Consider the following 15,660-nt stretch of genomic DNA (forward strand, 5'->3'; position numbering starts at 1 on the left):
CAGGCGGTTAAAATGGTGGTCCTCCCGAGATTCCTTTTTGTGTTTCAGTGCCTCCCGGTGGTGGTCACGAAGGCTTTTTTCAAAAGAATCGAGAAGAGTATTATGAGTTTTGTGTGGGCCGGGAAGACCCGAGAGTGAGGAGGGGATTTTTGCAGCGTAGTAGGGACGGGGGGGCTGGCACTACCGAGCCTAAGTGAGTACTACTGGGCCGCCAATATTTCAATGGTGTGCAAGTGGATAGGAGATGAGGAGGGAGCGGCGTGGAAGAGATTGGAGAGGGCGTCCTGCAGGGGACTAGCCTACAAGCTATGGTGACGGCACCGTTGCCGTTCTCACCGAAGAAATACACCACAAGCCCGGTGGTGGTGGCTACATTGAAAATTTGGGGGCAGTGGAGACGGCATAGGGAAAGACGGGAGCCTCGGTGCGGTCCCCGATAAGAAATAACCATAGGTTTGTTCCGGGGAGAATGGATGGGGATTTGGAGCATGGCAAAAGAGCAGGGGTAGCACAATTGAGAGATCTGTCCGTAGATGGGACGTTTGCGAGTCTGGGAGCGGTGACGGAAAAATATGGGTGCCCCAAGGAATGCATTTCGGTAAATGCAACTGAGGGCTTTTGCGAGGCAACAGGTGAGGGAATTCCCGCAGCTCCGACGCAGGTGGTGCAGGATAGAGTGATCTCAGAGACGTGGGTGGGGGATGGTAAGTTGTCGGACATATATAGGGAAATGAGGGACGAGGGGAGATCATGGTAGATGAGCTGAAAGGGAATGGGAAGAAGAGCTGGGGGAGGAGATTGAGGAGGGGCTGTGGGCTGATGCCCTACGTAGGGTAAACTCATCGTCCTCGTGTGCCAGGCTAAGCCTGATACAATTTAAGGTGTTACACAGGGCGCATATGACTGGAGCACGGCTCAGTAAATTTTGGGGTTAGAGGATAGGTGTGCGAGATGCTCGAGAAGCCCAGCGAATCACACCACATGTTCTGGTCATGCCCGGCACTACAGGGGTTTTGGGTGGGGGTGGCAAAGGTGCTTTCGAAGGTGGTGGGGGTCCAGGTCGAACCAAGCTGGGGGTTGGCTATATTTGGGGTTGCAGAAGAGCCGGGAGTGCAGGAGGCGAGAGAGGCTGATGTTTTGGCCTTTGCGTCCCTAGGAACCCGGCGCAGGATATGTTAATGTGGAAGGAAGCCAAACCCCCGAGTGTGGAGACCTGGATAAACGACATGGCAGGGTTTATAAAGTTAGAACGGATTAAGTTCGTACTAAGGGGTTCGGCTCAAGGGTTCACCAGGCGGTGGCAACCGTTCGTCGACTACCTCACAGAAAGATAGAGGGAATGGAAAAGAAGAAGACAACAGCAGCAACCCAGGGGGGTGGGGGGGGAGGGGGGGGGGGGGGGGGGAGGGGGGGGGGGGGGGGGAGGGGGGGGGGGAGGGGGGGGGGAGGGGGGGGGGGAGGGGGGAGGAATCGGACGGACTCTCAGGGATGTTATTGTATATGTATAAGCACTTGTTTTAGGTAATGTATATTGGACTGTTGATTGTAATCTTTGGAGAGTATTTATTTTTGACGAGGCAGTTGCCATTTAGTTTGTTTTTGTTTCTGTTCATATATTATTTATTTATTTGTTTAAAACTGGCCACTGTTATTTATATTGCTTTATTGTTGTGTAAAAGAAACACTACGTACTGTTATGTTTGGCCAAAAAATCTTGAATAAAATATATACATTTTTTTAAAAGTCAAGCAGCGTGCCTTAATGACTATCGTCCAGTGGCTCTGACATCCATCATCATAGAATCATAGAATTTACAGTACAGAAGGAGGCCATTCGGCCCATCGAGTCTGCACCGGCTCTTGAAAGAGCACCTACCCAGGCCCACATCTCCACCCTATCCCCATAACCCAGTAACCCCACCCAACACTAAGGGCAATTTTGGACACTAAGTGCAATTTAGCATGGCCAATCCACCTAACCACATCATTGGACTGTGGGAGGAAACCGGAGCAACCCGGAGGAAACCCACGCAGACATGGGGAGAACGTGCAGACTCCGCACAGACAGTGACCCAAGCCAGGAATCGAACCTGGGACCCTGGAGCTGTGAAGCAATTGTGCTGACCACTATGCTACCGTGCTGCCGCATGAGGTGCTTCGAAAAGGTTAGTCATGGCTCAAATCAACTCCAGCCTCCCGGATTGCCTTGATCCACTACAGTTCGCCTACCGCAGCAACAGGTCCACAGCAGAAGCCATCTCCATGGCCCTGCACTCTACCCTGGAACACGTAGATAACAAAGACACCTATGTCAGACTCCTATTTATCGACTACAGCGCAGCCTTCAACACCATAATTCCTACGAAACTCATCTCCAAACGCCTTGGCCTCGGCTCCTCCCTCTGCGACTGGAACCTGAACTTTCTAACCCACAGGCCACAATCAGTAAAGATAAACAACAACACCTCCTCCACGAGCATCTTCAACACCGGTGCCCCACAAGGCTGTGTCCTCAGCCCCCTACTATACTCCTTATACACCTATGACTGTGTGGCCAAATTCCCCTCCAACTCGATTTTCAAATTTGCTGATGACACCACCGTAGTGGGTCGGATTTCAAACAATGACGAGACAGAGTACAGGAATGAGATAGAGAATCTGGTGAACTGGTGCGACGACAATAAGCTCTCCCTCAATGTCAACAAAATGAAGGCGATTGTCATCGACTTCAGGAAGCGTAGTGGAGTACATGCCCCTGTCTACATCAATGGGTACGAAGTAGAAAAGGTCGAGAGCTTCAAGTTTTTAGGTGTACAGATCAACAGCATGTCCTGGTCCCCCCATGCCAAAACTATAGTTAAGAAAGCCCACCAATGACTCTACTTTCTCAGAAGACAAAGGAAATTTGGCATGTCAGCTACGACCCTCACCAACTTCTACAGATGCACCATAGAAAGCATTCGTTCTGGTTGTATCACAGCTTGGTATGGAGCCTGCTCTGCCCAAGTCCGCAGGAAACTACAAAAGGTTGTAAATATAGCCCAGTCCATCACGCAAACCAGCCTCCCATCCATTGACTCTATCTATAATTCCCGCTGCCTCAGAAAGGCAACCAGCATAATTAAGGACCCCCACGTACCCCGGACATACTCTCTTCCACCTTCTTCCGTCAGGAAATAGATACCAAAGTTTGAGGTCACGTACCAACCGACTCAAGAACAACTTCTTCCCTACTGTCATCAGACTTTTGAATGGACCTACCTCGTATTAAGTTGATCTTTCCTTGACACCTTGCTATAACTGTAACATATTCTGCAGTCTCCTTCCTTCCCTCGAATTGGTACGCATTGTTTGTACAGCATGCAAGGAACAATACTTTCCACTGTATACTAATACATGTGACAATAATAAATCAAATCAAAATTAGATTTGATTGTCACATGTACTGAGGTACAGTGAAAAGTATTGTTCTGCGTACAGTACAGGAGATCGCTCCATAAATGAATATATAGTGCAATTTATAAATACACAATGTAAATACAGAAAAATAAGACACCGGGTGAAGCATATGGAATATAGTGCTAGAGCTGTAGAGAAGAAGGGTAGGAAGATCAGTTCAGTCCATAAGAGGGCCATTTAGGAGTCTGGTATCAGCGGGGAAGAAGCTGTTTTGAAATCTATTGGTGTGTGTTCTAAAACTTTTGTATCTTCCGCCCGATGGAAGAGAGAATCACCGGGGTGGGAGGGGACTTTGATTATGCTGCCCGCTTTCTAAAAGCAGCAGAGGTGTAGACAGAGTCAGTGGATTGGAGGTGGAGGCGGACTGGGCTGTGTTCACAGTTCTCTGTAGTTTCTTACGGCCTTGGGCTGAACAGTTGCCATACCAAGCTGTGATGCAGCCAGATAGGATGCTTTCTATGGTACATAGAAATTGACGAGAGTTATTGTGGACGTGCCAAATTTCCTTAGTTTCCTGAGGAAGTAAAGGCGCTGTGTTGTGCTTTCTTGGTCGTAATATCAAAGTGGGTGGACCAGGATAGATTGGTGGTGATGTTTACACCTAGGAACTTGAAGCTGGCAACCATCTCCACCTCGGCAATATTGAGACAGGGGCGTGTATGAGACTTCGCTTTCTGAAGTCGATGATCAGCTCCTTTGTTTTGTTGACATTGAGGGAGAGATTGTTGACATTGCACCATGCCACTAAGTTCTCTATCTCACTCCTGTATTCTGACTCATCGTTGTTTGAGATCCGACCCTCTATGGTTGTGTCATCAGCAAATTTGTAGATGGAGTTGGAGCTGAATTTTGCCCCATAGTCATACGTGTATAAGGAGTATAGTAGGGGGCTAAGAACACAGCGTTGGGGACACTGGTATTGAGGATTATCATGGAAGAGGTGTTGTTGCTTATCCTTACTGATTGTGGTCTGTTGGTCAGGAAGTCGAAGATCCAGTTGCAGAGGGAGGAGCCGAGTCCTAGATTTTGGAGTTTGGATATGAGCTTGGTTGGGATTATGGTGTTGAAGGCGGAACTGAGGAGTCTGATGTAGGTGTTCTTGTTTTTGAGATGCTCCAGGGATGTAGTGTAGGGCCAGGGAGATAGCGTCTGCTGTGGACCGGTTGTTGCAGTGGATCGAGGGAATCTAGAAGGTTGGAGTTGATGTGTCGCATGGCTAACCTCCCTAAGCACTTCATAATAATAGATGTCAGGGCCACCAGGTGGTAGTCGCTAAGGCATGTTGCCAGGTTCTTCTTTGGCACTGGTATGGTGGTGGTCTTCTTGAAGCAAGTGGGAACCTCAGAACGGAGTAGGGAGAGGTTAAAGATGTCTGTGAACACACCCACCAGCTGGTCCACGCAGGAACCAAGTGCAAAACTGGGAATTCTGTCAGGACCCATTGCTTTCCGTGGATTCACTTTCGAGAAGGCCAATTTTACAAAACCAAACAACATTGACCTTAAAATGCATGCACTGGCTAGTATTATGCAGCAATTTATCATTGGAGAGCGTAAGACTAACAATCCATTGTATGAATCAAAGAAACAGCTTAGTGAGCAAACTGTCAAAGTAATTTGGCAGAACGCCTCATTGTCAGAACCTTCAAGCAAGCACCAAAGCCAAGCTTGGCTGGTGGTGAATAAGGCCCTTCATGTCATATCATTCCTTCATACTGAAAGTCTCACTGCCTCCGCATGCTGCCCCCGAGGCTGCTATGGTGGGGAGGAGACAGTCATCTACCTCCTTCTGGAATCAGCCTTTGCACAGCAAGTCTGCGAAGTGATTCAGTGGTTTTTGTCTTCATCCCGTGCAGCTCTACTCTATGGGTTGTTTGCAGAAACATGCACTGAGATAAATATCACCTGCTGCTGGAGGACTATTAATTCAGTGAAAGGTGCTCTTTGGACTGCCCTAAACTTGCTTGTCTGCAAGTGTAAAGAGCTATCCATGAAGGAGTCTTGCAGACTGGCATACTCCAGGTCCGCAACTATACTGAAGAACGCATGAAAGCTTGAGTCAGCTGCTAGAAAGGCTCCATAGGAAAGGCCGCTGCCAAGACTCTCCAGGCTGTAAATATAACCTATATTTGTCCAAACCGAGTGCCACATCCTGTACTGAAAGAAACTGATCTATTTGGCACTTCACGTAATGTACCTTTACAAATTTTATGAATAAAGTATATTTTTGGGTGAATAAAGCTCAAATGATATTGTTTTATACATTTTTATGTAAACATTGACTGATTTAACCCAGTGTCCACTTGCCCATATTTGCTGATGAAACTCGGTGGAGGATTCAAAGATTCCCATTTTTTAACACTTTGAGTCACATGCCCACCAATAATTTCCTGCTCACCAATTCAAGTGCTGCACAGCAAAGTTCCTGCTCTTCAGGGAGAGGAGTGCAGGGAAGACGCGCAAAGAACCAGATGTGTGCAAATTATCATCTGCTTCATGTGAATGGAATTCTTTAAGTTGTTTCCAAGGCCTACATTTGAACTGTTAGTTTGAGACTCCTTGAAAAAAGCTAAAGGCTATGTGTGAACTGATATTTCCTTTTAGGAACAAAAGCAAAATGATATGCTGTAAAACTGATGATTTGTACCCTGCTTGAAACAATTTTGTTCACAGGAAGAGAAATGTACTTTGTAAGCAGTATATGTCATATATTTGATTTTTTTAAAAAAGAAACCTAGTTGAAGGACCATGACGTATTAAACAAAACACTAGCCTACATTCCAACTTACACGATCAGTGTCTATTTGTCCACATTTGCCCTTGGATTCAAATATCCCATTCTCTGCAGGGGTTGCCATAAAAAACATAGTAGTCGATTTTGTAATATGAGTACCCCAGCCATTTCCATTTGACTCCCTCGCTCAGCAGGACAGATGGAAGCAAGGACCTTGAGGCCAGACTTATTTTGCATTAAAGCTATAAATAAAGAAGGGTTACAACTTAAAAGTTAAATTGTTGCTTGTGATTAAATGTGCATTAGTGAGATTTTAGTGTTCCAGAGAAGGATCATTGTAACTATTGCAGCAAATGAGGTGAAACATTGGAATCTCTGCTCTCATTATTTGCATCTCAGCTGCTGGAAACGGAAGTCTGTACTGAATTTATCAAAGGCAGAGGAAAAATGCCTAGTGATGGTGAAGTCTCCCTTGGTCCCTTGAGTATTAACACAGCATGATTCAAGACTTCAAGCAGCAGAGGAAGGGATATTAAGACAATGCTGTCAGTGTCCTCTGTTTCAACTGATCTTTGAGCGCATGCACAAAGCATTCTGCAAGTGTCGGATGGAGGACAAAGGGAAGTGGATACAGTGCCCGCAGCCTACACAAGATTGATTCCTGTTCAGGGCTCTTTCTTGCTGTAGGGATGTCTGTCTTCCCACAAGATGTAACTACCTTTTGGACACTGAACACACAAATATGGCAAAAGAGGTTTAAGGTACAACAACAATCTGACATCTTGCTGTACCTTCAGTATAATCATTTGATTCATGGCCCAGTATTGAAGGACATTCTTGAGTTAACAGTTTTCTACCAGTGCCAAATTTACTAAAGATGTTAGTTTTTGCTAGTTTTATTAAATTTCATGTTTTCATTGTTTTTGTGTTAATAGTATAACATCTCAGCAAAGCAACAAGAAGTCGTTGGTAAAAGTAGAAGCTTGGACAGAAAGCCAACTGAGCCTTTAGTATTGACAAATTGGAGACATAGCACATATGGAGTTGGGCAATTGGACCTTGAAAAGGTAGGAAATTGCATCTTAATCTGCACCCTGTTAAATATGTGGGAATTTCTTATGGTCAGTGCCTAAAACTGCTGTTCCTAACATGAATGGTTAATTCATAATGCTGATTCATTTTAAAGTAATTACATTAATGTATGCTTATTTATTGCCAAGTTTGCTGGCATTACAATAGCAACTGCACTTTGTGAAGCACTTTGAGGTGGTGTCAATAAGCCTACATAAATGGATCATCTTCATTTTTTCTGTGATTTGGGCAGAAATATAAAAGCAAGATATTGCAGATGGTAGAAATTTGAGGTAATAACAGAAAACACTAGAAATACCCCCCTCCCTCCCAGTACTGCCCCAACTGAAAACGCAGCTGCCCTAAGCTAGGGGCAGCCTTAATTAATTTCAAGTGCAGCTTCTATCCCTCTATGGGAGAAAGTCCCACACTAGAGAGTAACCTTCCAACCTGATTGTCAGGCAGCTCTGTAGCCCCAACAGCATGAGGATCAAGTTGTGGCCTCTGCTGGGAAAAGAAGTGTCATGGATACTGGACTTCCGGTAAGACTGGGGGTTTTGAATGTTTTTGAGACCATGGGGAGTTGCAATCTTGTGGAGGGGTGCCTCCGATGGGCACAGAAAACCCCCAAAAGGAGATAGAACCCTCTTCCTGCCCACCAGCAGCCCATATAGTGAAAACTGATGGGCTTCCTGCCTTGCCTGCACATTCTTAGAGGCAAAGACGGGATAAGACCCTTAAGTGGCCATTAACAGCCACTTAAGGGCTTCATTAGGTCCAGGGGTAGGTGGGCTGCCTGCTACCACCCCTGCCCACCAACATGGGAGTCAGTAGATATGGGTAGCAGGCAGTGGATAGGCCACCTATTTGATTTACAAACCCACACTCCCCATCCCCCCCTTCAAATATGCCGGCGGGGCACTGTTGCTTCACAGCTCCCGGGTCCCAGGTTCGATTCCCGGCTTGGGTCGTTGTCTGTGTGGATTCACACACATTTCAGGTCAATAACTTTTTGTGAGAGCTTAGAGAGATCATTGATCTGAAACATTAACTTTTGTTACTCTCTTTACAAACACTATCAGACGTGTGTTTCCAGCATTTTCAACTTAGTATTCATTGTTTTCTATTCTACTTTCCTTTGCAACAAAATATTAAATAAGTTAACTTGTTTAAAACTGAGATTAACCTTGATTGTAGGTAGATACAATTTTTACATTCTCCAAAATACAGTGCTGGATATATAAAATGAAAATGGCCTCACGACAGATGAGATAGAGTTTCATTGAACACCAAAGCACACAAACATGGCAGAGCAAAGCCATGGACTGAATGGAATATTATTCCACCTCTGCACAATTGAGTATCCGTAATAAACTAAGTTTGTTTTTTGCCCAACCACAATTTTAACAGGAGTGTTAAGCCTTTGAAATTTGTCATAATGGCAATATGGCATATGTAAAGTGGTACACTGGAAGGTCATATGAAGAAGCAGCATAGAGAGAGGACGTTCAGTTCATTATATCCGTGCCGGCTTTTTGAAAGAGCTATCCAGTTCATCCCATTCTTCTTTCCTTTCCCCAGAGCCCTGCAGATTTTTCCCCGTCAAGTATTCATTTAGTTCTGCTTCAAAGTTATTGAATCTGCTTCCACCATTCTTTCAAGTAGTATATTCCAGGTCATAACTCGCTACTTAAAAAAAAATCTCTTCCCCTTGCCTCTCATTCTTTTGCTAATTTTCTTAAGTCTGACCCGTTTGCCACAAAAACAATTTCTGTTATCGAAATCCTACATTATTTTGAACACCTCTGTTAAATCTCCCTTTAATCTTCTCTGGTATAAGAAGAGCAATTCCAGCTTCCCTGGTGTCTCATCCCTGGTAACAATCTAGTAAATCTCTACTTTCTCTGACAGCTTTTCGAAAGTATGGTAGCCAGAATTAGACACAATCCAGCTGAGGCTTAGTAAGCGATTCATAAAGGTTTTAACATAATTTTTTTTACTTTTGTATTCTTTCTATACCTTTATTTATAAAGCCAAAGATCCCAATTGCTTTCTTCCTAAGGCACCTTGTCAGCTTGTCCTGCACCTTCATAGATTTGTGTACTTACACTCCCCCCCCCCCCCCCCCCCCCCAACCCCATACGTACCTCTGTTCCTGCTCACCTCCGTATCCCCCTCCCACCAAGAAACCAACCATTAAAATTGAATGTGATTTTTCTCATATTGATTTGAGCAATGTATCTGAAATTGAATCTGCTCTTATCTGCTGGGCTCTCAGGGGAGACGGAAAAAGCATTTTAACTGTTCTGTTCACAAACAGTACTTTGTGGTTCAAATGGACCACATTCAATTCAGAAAATGGATTTAGATATTTAAACTCTCAATATTCAGGTGAAATAAATTCATTTGGGAAATCTAACAAAAGTGCATGGACTATTTGAAATCGGTATATAATAACAGAAATTAAGTATTTACTTCAACAAAAAATGTACATTCCTTTATCACTTTTATCATATTTTAGTCTCTAGCCATTATAGTGCTATTCTAATTTTTAATATAATAGTTACTTTGTATAATTTTAATTGTTCAAATAACTTAAATGTAATTTGTGCCTTAGTCAACTCTATTTTCACTTCATGTTTAATTGATTTGAAATGTTATACAAAAATGGAAAGCATTGGTGAGAACTCACATAGGTATGACATTTGTGGACTTTCAGATATATTGCCTCCAGTTATAGTGTAGACAAAATCACACATGCAAAACTGAACATCATTTTCTGGGCTGCCTATTGTTCTAATAAAAATATTAGTGTTTCAGCATCTATGGTGCACACCTGCAGTTTTGTGATTTTAGGCAAAGAAGTGCATATCGACTTAGCGTTTCATTGAAGTCACCCAATATAAGATACATTCTGAATTAGAAAGCTGGTTTATAATGACTGGCTGGGCACCAAGTTGTAGTACTCAAAAGTAGAAGCAAGGTGCACAGAGGACTGGGAGAGGCAGAATTATAAATAATACAGAATAGGTGGGAACATATAAAACACAAAGATGTCTAAATATTAACTTAGAGTGCATATATGTAAATGCATGGAGAATAGTTAATAAAGTTGGTGACTTGCAGATGCAAATAACCATGTACAAATATGATGTTGTGACGATAACTGAGACTTGGTTCAAAAAAGGCAAGAGTTTAGATGCTGAATATTTCTGGCTACTGAGTATTTAGAAATTATGAAGATGACAAAATTGTATTGGGGGGTAGCGGTTTTGTAGAAGGAAATATTGCAGTGCTGGAAAGAGAATATCTTTGAGGCATCAAAGCCAGTATCTATTTGCTTGGAGTTAAAAAAACAATAAAGTAGCTATTGTACTACTTTGGTGTTCTTTATAAAGGATAAAGATAAAGGAATGGATTTGTAAAAAAATTACTGGGAGGTACAAGAACTATGACGTAGTGGGGGTGGCACAGTGGGTAGAACTGCTGCCTCGCAGCGCCAGGGACTCTGGTTCAATTCAGGCCTTGGGTGACTGTGGAGTTTGTTATTCTCCCTGTGTCTGCATGTGTTTCCTCCGGATGCTCGGGTTTCCTCCCGCAGTCCTAAGATATGCAGGTTCGGAGGATTGCCATGATAAATTGCCCCTTAGTGTCCAGGGATGTGCAGGTTAGGTTACAGGGTTAGGGGTATAGGGCAGACTGGATCAGTGCAGACTCGATGGGCATAATCTGCACTGGGGGATTCTACAATAATGATAATGCAAGATCTTAAATGTCTCAGTGTTAAATGGAGCAATGATTGTGTTAAGGAGAAGTTTCTTGATCCGTATGTTTCCTGCCCAATAAGGAAGAAGACATTGCGGGTTTAGTGCTGGGGAAGGAAGTAGGTCAAATGAAGAACATGGCAGTTGGGAATCATCTTGCAAATATTGCACAGAGTACCACAAAGTTCAGGTCAGTTACGGAGAAGGACAAGCAGCAGTCCAAAGTCAAAGTACTTTTTAAAAAAAAATTATTTCACAGGAATGAAAGTCACAAGCAAGTCCAGTATTTGTTGCTATCCCTAAATTGCCCTTCTGAAGGTGTTGATGAGCCACTGCCTTGAAAGTTGCAGCCCACCCAGTGTAGGTACTCCCACAAAAAAAGGGTCTTCCAAGTTTTTGACCCAGCAACAATTAAGTAAACTAGTTTCAGGCCAGGATGGTATGTGGCTTCGAAGGGAACTTGCAGGCAGTTCTGTTCCCATGTATCAGCTGCCTTGTCCTCGGTGATAGAGTTTGGGGGTTCGGAAGGTGCTATCAAAGGAGTCTTTGTGACTTGCTGCCATGTAGCTTGTAGATGGTACACTCTGCTGCCACTGGTGCCAGTGGTAGGCCATAGTGAATGTTTAAAGTGGTGGATGAGGTGCCAGTCAAGTGAACTGTTTTGATCTGGATGGCACTGAGCTTCATGAGTGTTGTTAGAACTTCACTTATCCAGGCAAGTGGAGAGTATCCATCACAGTCCTGACTTCTGTGTGTAGATGGCAGACAGGCTTTGACGAGCCAGGAAGTGAGTTACTTATTGCAGCATTTCCAACCTCTGACCTGCTTTTGTACCCACAGTATGTAAGTGACCAGCCCAGTTAAGTTCCTGGTGAATGATAATCCCTCAGGATGTTAATGGTGAAGGATTCAGTGATAGCAATGCCATTGACTGTCATGGGAAGATGGTTAGATTCCCTCTCTTTTGGAGATGGTCATTGCCTTGCACGTGTGTGGCACGAATGTTACTACCATTTAGCACCCCAAGTCTGAATGTTGTCAAAGCCTTGCTGCATATGGGCACTGTCAAGTGAGAGTACCTTTAAGAAATGGGTGTTTATAAATGGGTGTATATATAAATATCTGTAGTGAGAGTACCTTTAAGAATACTACTGCAGTGTAGTCAGAGAGTGGGTGGAGCTGGGGTGTCTGTCAGCTTTTTACTTTCGTTTTTGAGCCGGCTGCAGGATGTGTTTTAGTTTCGTGTTTAATGTTGGTGCTGAACCCAGACCAAGCAGGGGTACTGCTGTTCTCTCTGCCATCAGAAGACTATCTCTTGATCATTTGGTGAATTCAGAATTATAAATGTTTTCAGTAGTGACTTTAACCTGATGTGCTTCTGATAAAGGTTTTGTTTTTAAGTCGTATGGATGTTAAAGAGGAAAGCTTAAAGGTTTACTTCGTGTTCTAGTCTTTGAGGGTTGTATTTGAATTAATGGTTGCTAACATGTTCACTGTATGTTTTAAAAAGGTTAACTTGAGTTCATAGAATAAACATTGTTTTGCTTTAAAAAATACTTTTCCATTTCTGCTGTACCACACCTGTAGAGTGGGCCGTGTGCTCCCCATACCACAATCTAGTAAAAGTTGTGGGTCAGGTGAACTCCATGATACACTTTGGGGTTCTCTAACCCTGGCCCATAACAAATTGGGGGCTCGAGGGGGATATCTGTTGGATTGGCTTTGTGAACTTAAGGACAGTGAGGGGTGAGCATATTGTGGGTACTTTTCAGGTGTGGTATTTTAGTTTAAGTGGGGAGTGTGTTGTGGACAATGGCTCTTTCAGAGGCTCTGAAATTTTTGGGGATGGAGACGGTCACACGCAGTTCCTTACAGACAGAGACTAAAAGCAGACTGTTGGATTTGGCAAAAACGTTGCAGTTAACATTACCTGACAAAATGCGAAAAGATGAGGTCATTATGGCAGTGGCTAAGCATTTAAAGTTGCCTGAGATACAGTTTGACTCATTGGAAATGGCAAAACTTCAGTTGCAAATTAAACAAATGGAACATGAGAAAGAATTAAAGTAGCTTGAATATGAGAGAGAGGAAAGAGAGAGAGATGAAAAAGAGAGAGAAGAAAGGAAAACAGAAAGAATAGCCCTAGCAGAAAAAAAGAAAGAGAAAGGGAGATACAGATCAGGAAAAAAGATAAAGAGAGAGAGTTTGAACTTCAGAAAATGGCCATGAAACATGACAGTCAGTTAAAATTGGCAGACGTAAAGGGAACCATACAGTTGGTGGATAGTGATGAGGATAGTGAGCAAGAGCGTCATAGTCGAAAGCTTGGTGGGGTTCTATTTAAATATGTCCAAGCATTGCCAAGGTTTGATGAGAAGGAAGTCAAAGCCTTTTTCATTTTATTTGAGAAGGTGGCTAAACAAATGAAATGGCCACAGGACATGTGGGTATTACTGATTCAAGCAAAGCTGGTAGGTAGGGCTAGTGAAGTATATGCATCACTATCAGAGGAGGTATCTGAGTCATATGAGGAGGTGAAAAAATCCATCTTAGGTGCATATGAACTAGTGCCTGACGCCTACAGACAAAGGTTTAGAAATTTAAGGAAAGAATTTGGTCAAACATTCCTGGAGTTTGAAAGGATCAAACAGAGTAATCTTGATAGGTGGATAAGGGCTTTGAAAATAGACCAAACGGATGAAGCTCTCAGAGAAATTATACCTTTGGAGGAGTTTAAAAATTCAATTCCTGATGTAGTGAGAACTCGTGTGGAAGAGCAGAGGGTTAAAACTGCGAGATTAGCAACAGAAATGGCAGGTGATTATGACTTAGTTCATAAATCAAAGCTTGGTTTCCAACATCAGTTTCAGCCTGTGAGGGATAGAAACTGGGGACATGAGAAATACTCAAGTGGTAAAGGTGATCTGATGGGAGATAATAAAGAGAGTGTACCTCAGATTACAAAAGAAATCCAGGACTTCCGGTGGCGACTATGAGGGAGTAAGTTGCATACTTGGTGGCTCCCGCTCTGGCCGGGCTTTTGGACCTTTTTTTTTTGGACCTTTGATTTCTGATTTTGAAAGTGCGGGCATTTAAGCACTGGATCCACAGCAGTGCATGGAACGGAGAACCCCAAGGGATCGTAAGGGAAGAAATAGAAAGATAAGCAAGGGCTGGGTAGAAGTGGCTGCTGAAGCTAAGATGGCTGAGGTTCGGACCACTGCTGCGACGGCCCAGCCATCGATGGAGGAGCTGATGCAGGTCATCCAAGAAGGCTTCGCCAGACAGAAACGAGATTGTCTCGATCCAATAAAGGAGTTGGTCGATCGGATGGAATGTAGGCTGGATGCCCAGGATAGGAAGATCCAGAAGTTGGAGAAAGCGCTGGCGGACCAGGAGGAGCACTAAACGGTGGTCGAGCTGGAGGTGGGGATGCTGAAGGATCAGCAGAAAAGGCTGTTAGAAAAGGTGGAAGAGCTGGAGAACAGTGCGTGCCGGCAGAACTTAAGAATTGTCGGTCTCCCTGAGGGGGCTGATGCTGGTGCTTTTGTGGTACAGTGCTGCAAGTGGGACATTAGCATATTGCGTATCTATCAGCCATCCCACCGGAGTGTGGAGGTGGCCAGAAGGAGGGCAGGCTTCAGGCAAGTGAAGGAGATCCTGTTCAAGAAGAAAGCGAAATTCGGGCTCCTCTACCCAGCGCGCCTCTGGGTCACTCATGAGGGCCAGCACCATTACTTCGAGCCAACCGAAGAGGCGATGGATTTTGCCAAGAAGAAGGGTCTGGCGCGGTATCTTTCTCCTTTTTTTTTTTGAATGATGTATATGAGGCTTGATTGTTGCCTTTTTTTTGTCTTTGAAGTTTGGGTGAAGATGGGGGAGTAAAAGATATTCGTTTTTTGTTGGGTTTTTCGGTGTTTTGATGGGGATGGATGGTGGTTTTTTATTTTTATTTTGTACTTTTAAGTTGTATTATTGAGGGGTTTCCTTGTGGGGGTCTCGGTCTCTCTTGGGCTGTCTCCTATGGTAATTAGGAGATGGTTCGGTTTTGGTTTGATGGAGGAAGCGGTTTCGATGGGCGGGGGTTTCGATGGTGCCCCCCATCCAGGCCAATCACCTGGAACGTTAAAGGGCTGAATGGGCCGGTCAAGAGGGCCCGTGTGTTTGTGCACCTGAGGGCTCTGAAGGCGGACGTGGTGATGTTGCAGGAGACACACCCGAGAGTGGCGGATCAAGTTAGGCTGAGGAAGGGCTGGGTCAGTCAGGTCTTCCATTCGGGGCTGGATACTAAGACGAGAGGGGTGGCGGCGATCGTAATTAATAAGCTGGGGTGCAATTCCAGGCGGGCAGTATAGTTTCGGACGGGGGGGCCATTATGTTCTGGTGAACGGAAAGCTGGAGGGGAGGAAGGTGGTATTGGTTAATGTCTATGCGCTGAACTGGGATGATGTTGAATTCATCAAGTGGGTGCTGGGGAAGATACCTGATCTGGACTTGCACAAGCTGGTGGTGGGAGAGGATTTTAATACAGTTATCGACCCTGGTCTGGACCGGTCGTGCTCGACAATGGGGAGGGTGCCAGCGATGGCAAAAGAGCTGATACGGTTCATGGAGCAGATGGGGGGGATTGACCC

The 15,660-nt window shown here is 44.3% G+C and overlaps 1 protein-coding gene across 4 annotated transcripts in view; it reads left to right on the forward strand.

The window, feature by feature from the left end:
- The window catches only part of arhgap12b (Rho GTPase activating protein 12b), a 422,708-nt gene that overhangs the window by 258,440 nt on the left and 148,608 nt on the right, over positions 1-15,660 (forward strand). For all 4 annotated transcript variants that reach the window (XM_072508348.1, XM_072508349.1, XM_072508352.1 and 1 more), the window contains one exon: positions 7,127-7,258. In XM_072508348.1, coding sequence (XP_072364449.1) covers positions 7,127-7,258 — 132 coding nt within the window. The remainder of the gene's footprint in view (positions 1-7,126; positions 7,259-15,660) is intronic.

Source organism: Scyliorhinus torazame, chromosome 6 (assembly GCF_047496885.1).
Source record: "Scyliorhinus torazame isolate Kashiwa2021f chromosome 6, sScyTor2.1, whole genome shotgun sequence".
NCBI classification, from domain to species: Eukaryota; Metazoa; Chordata; class Chondrichthyes; order Carcharhiniformes; family Scyliorhinidae; genus Scyliorhinus; species Scyliorhinus torazame.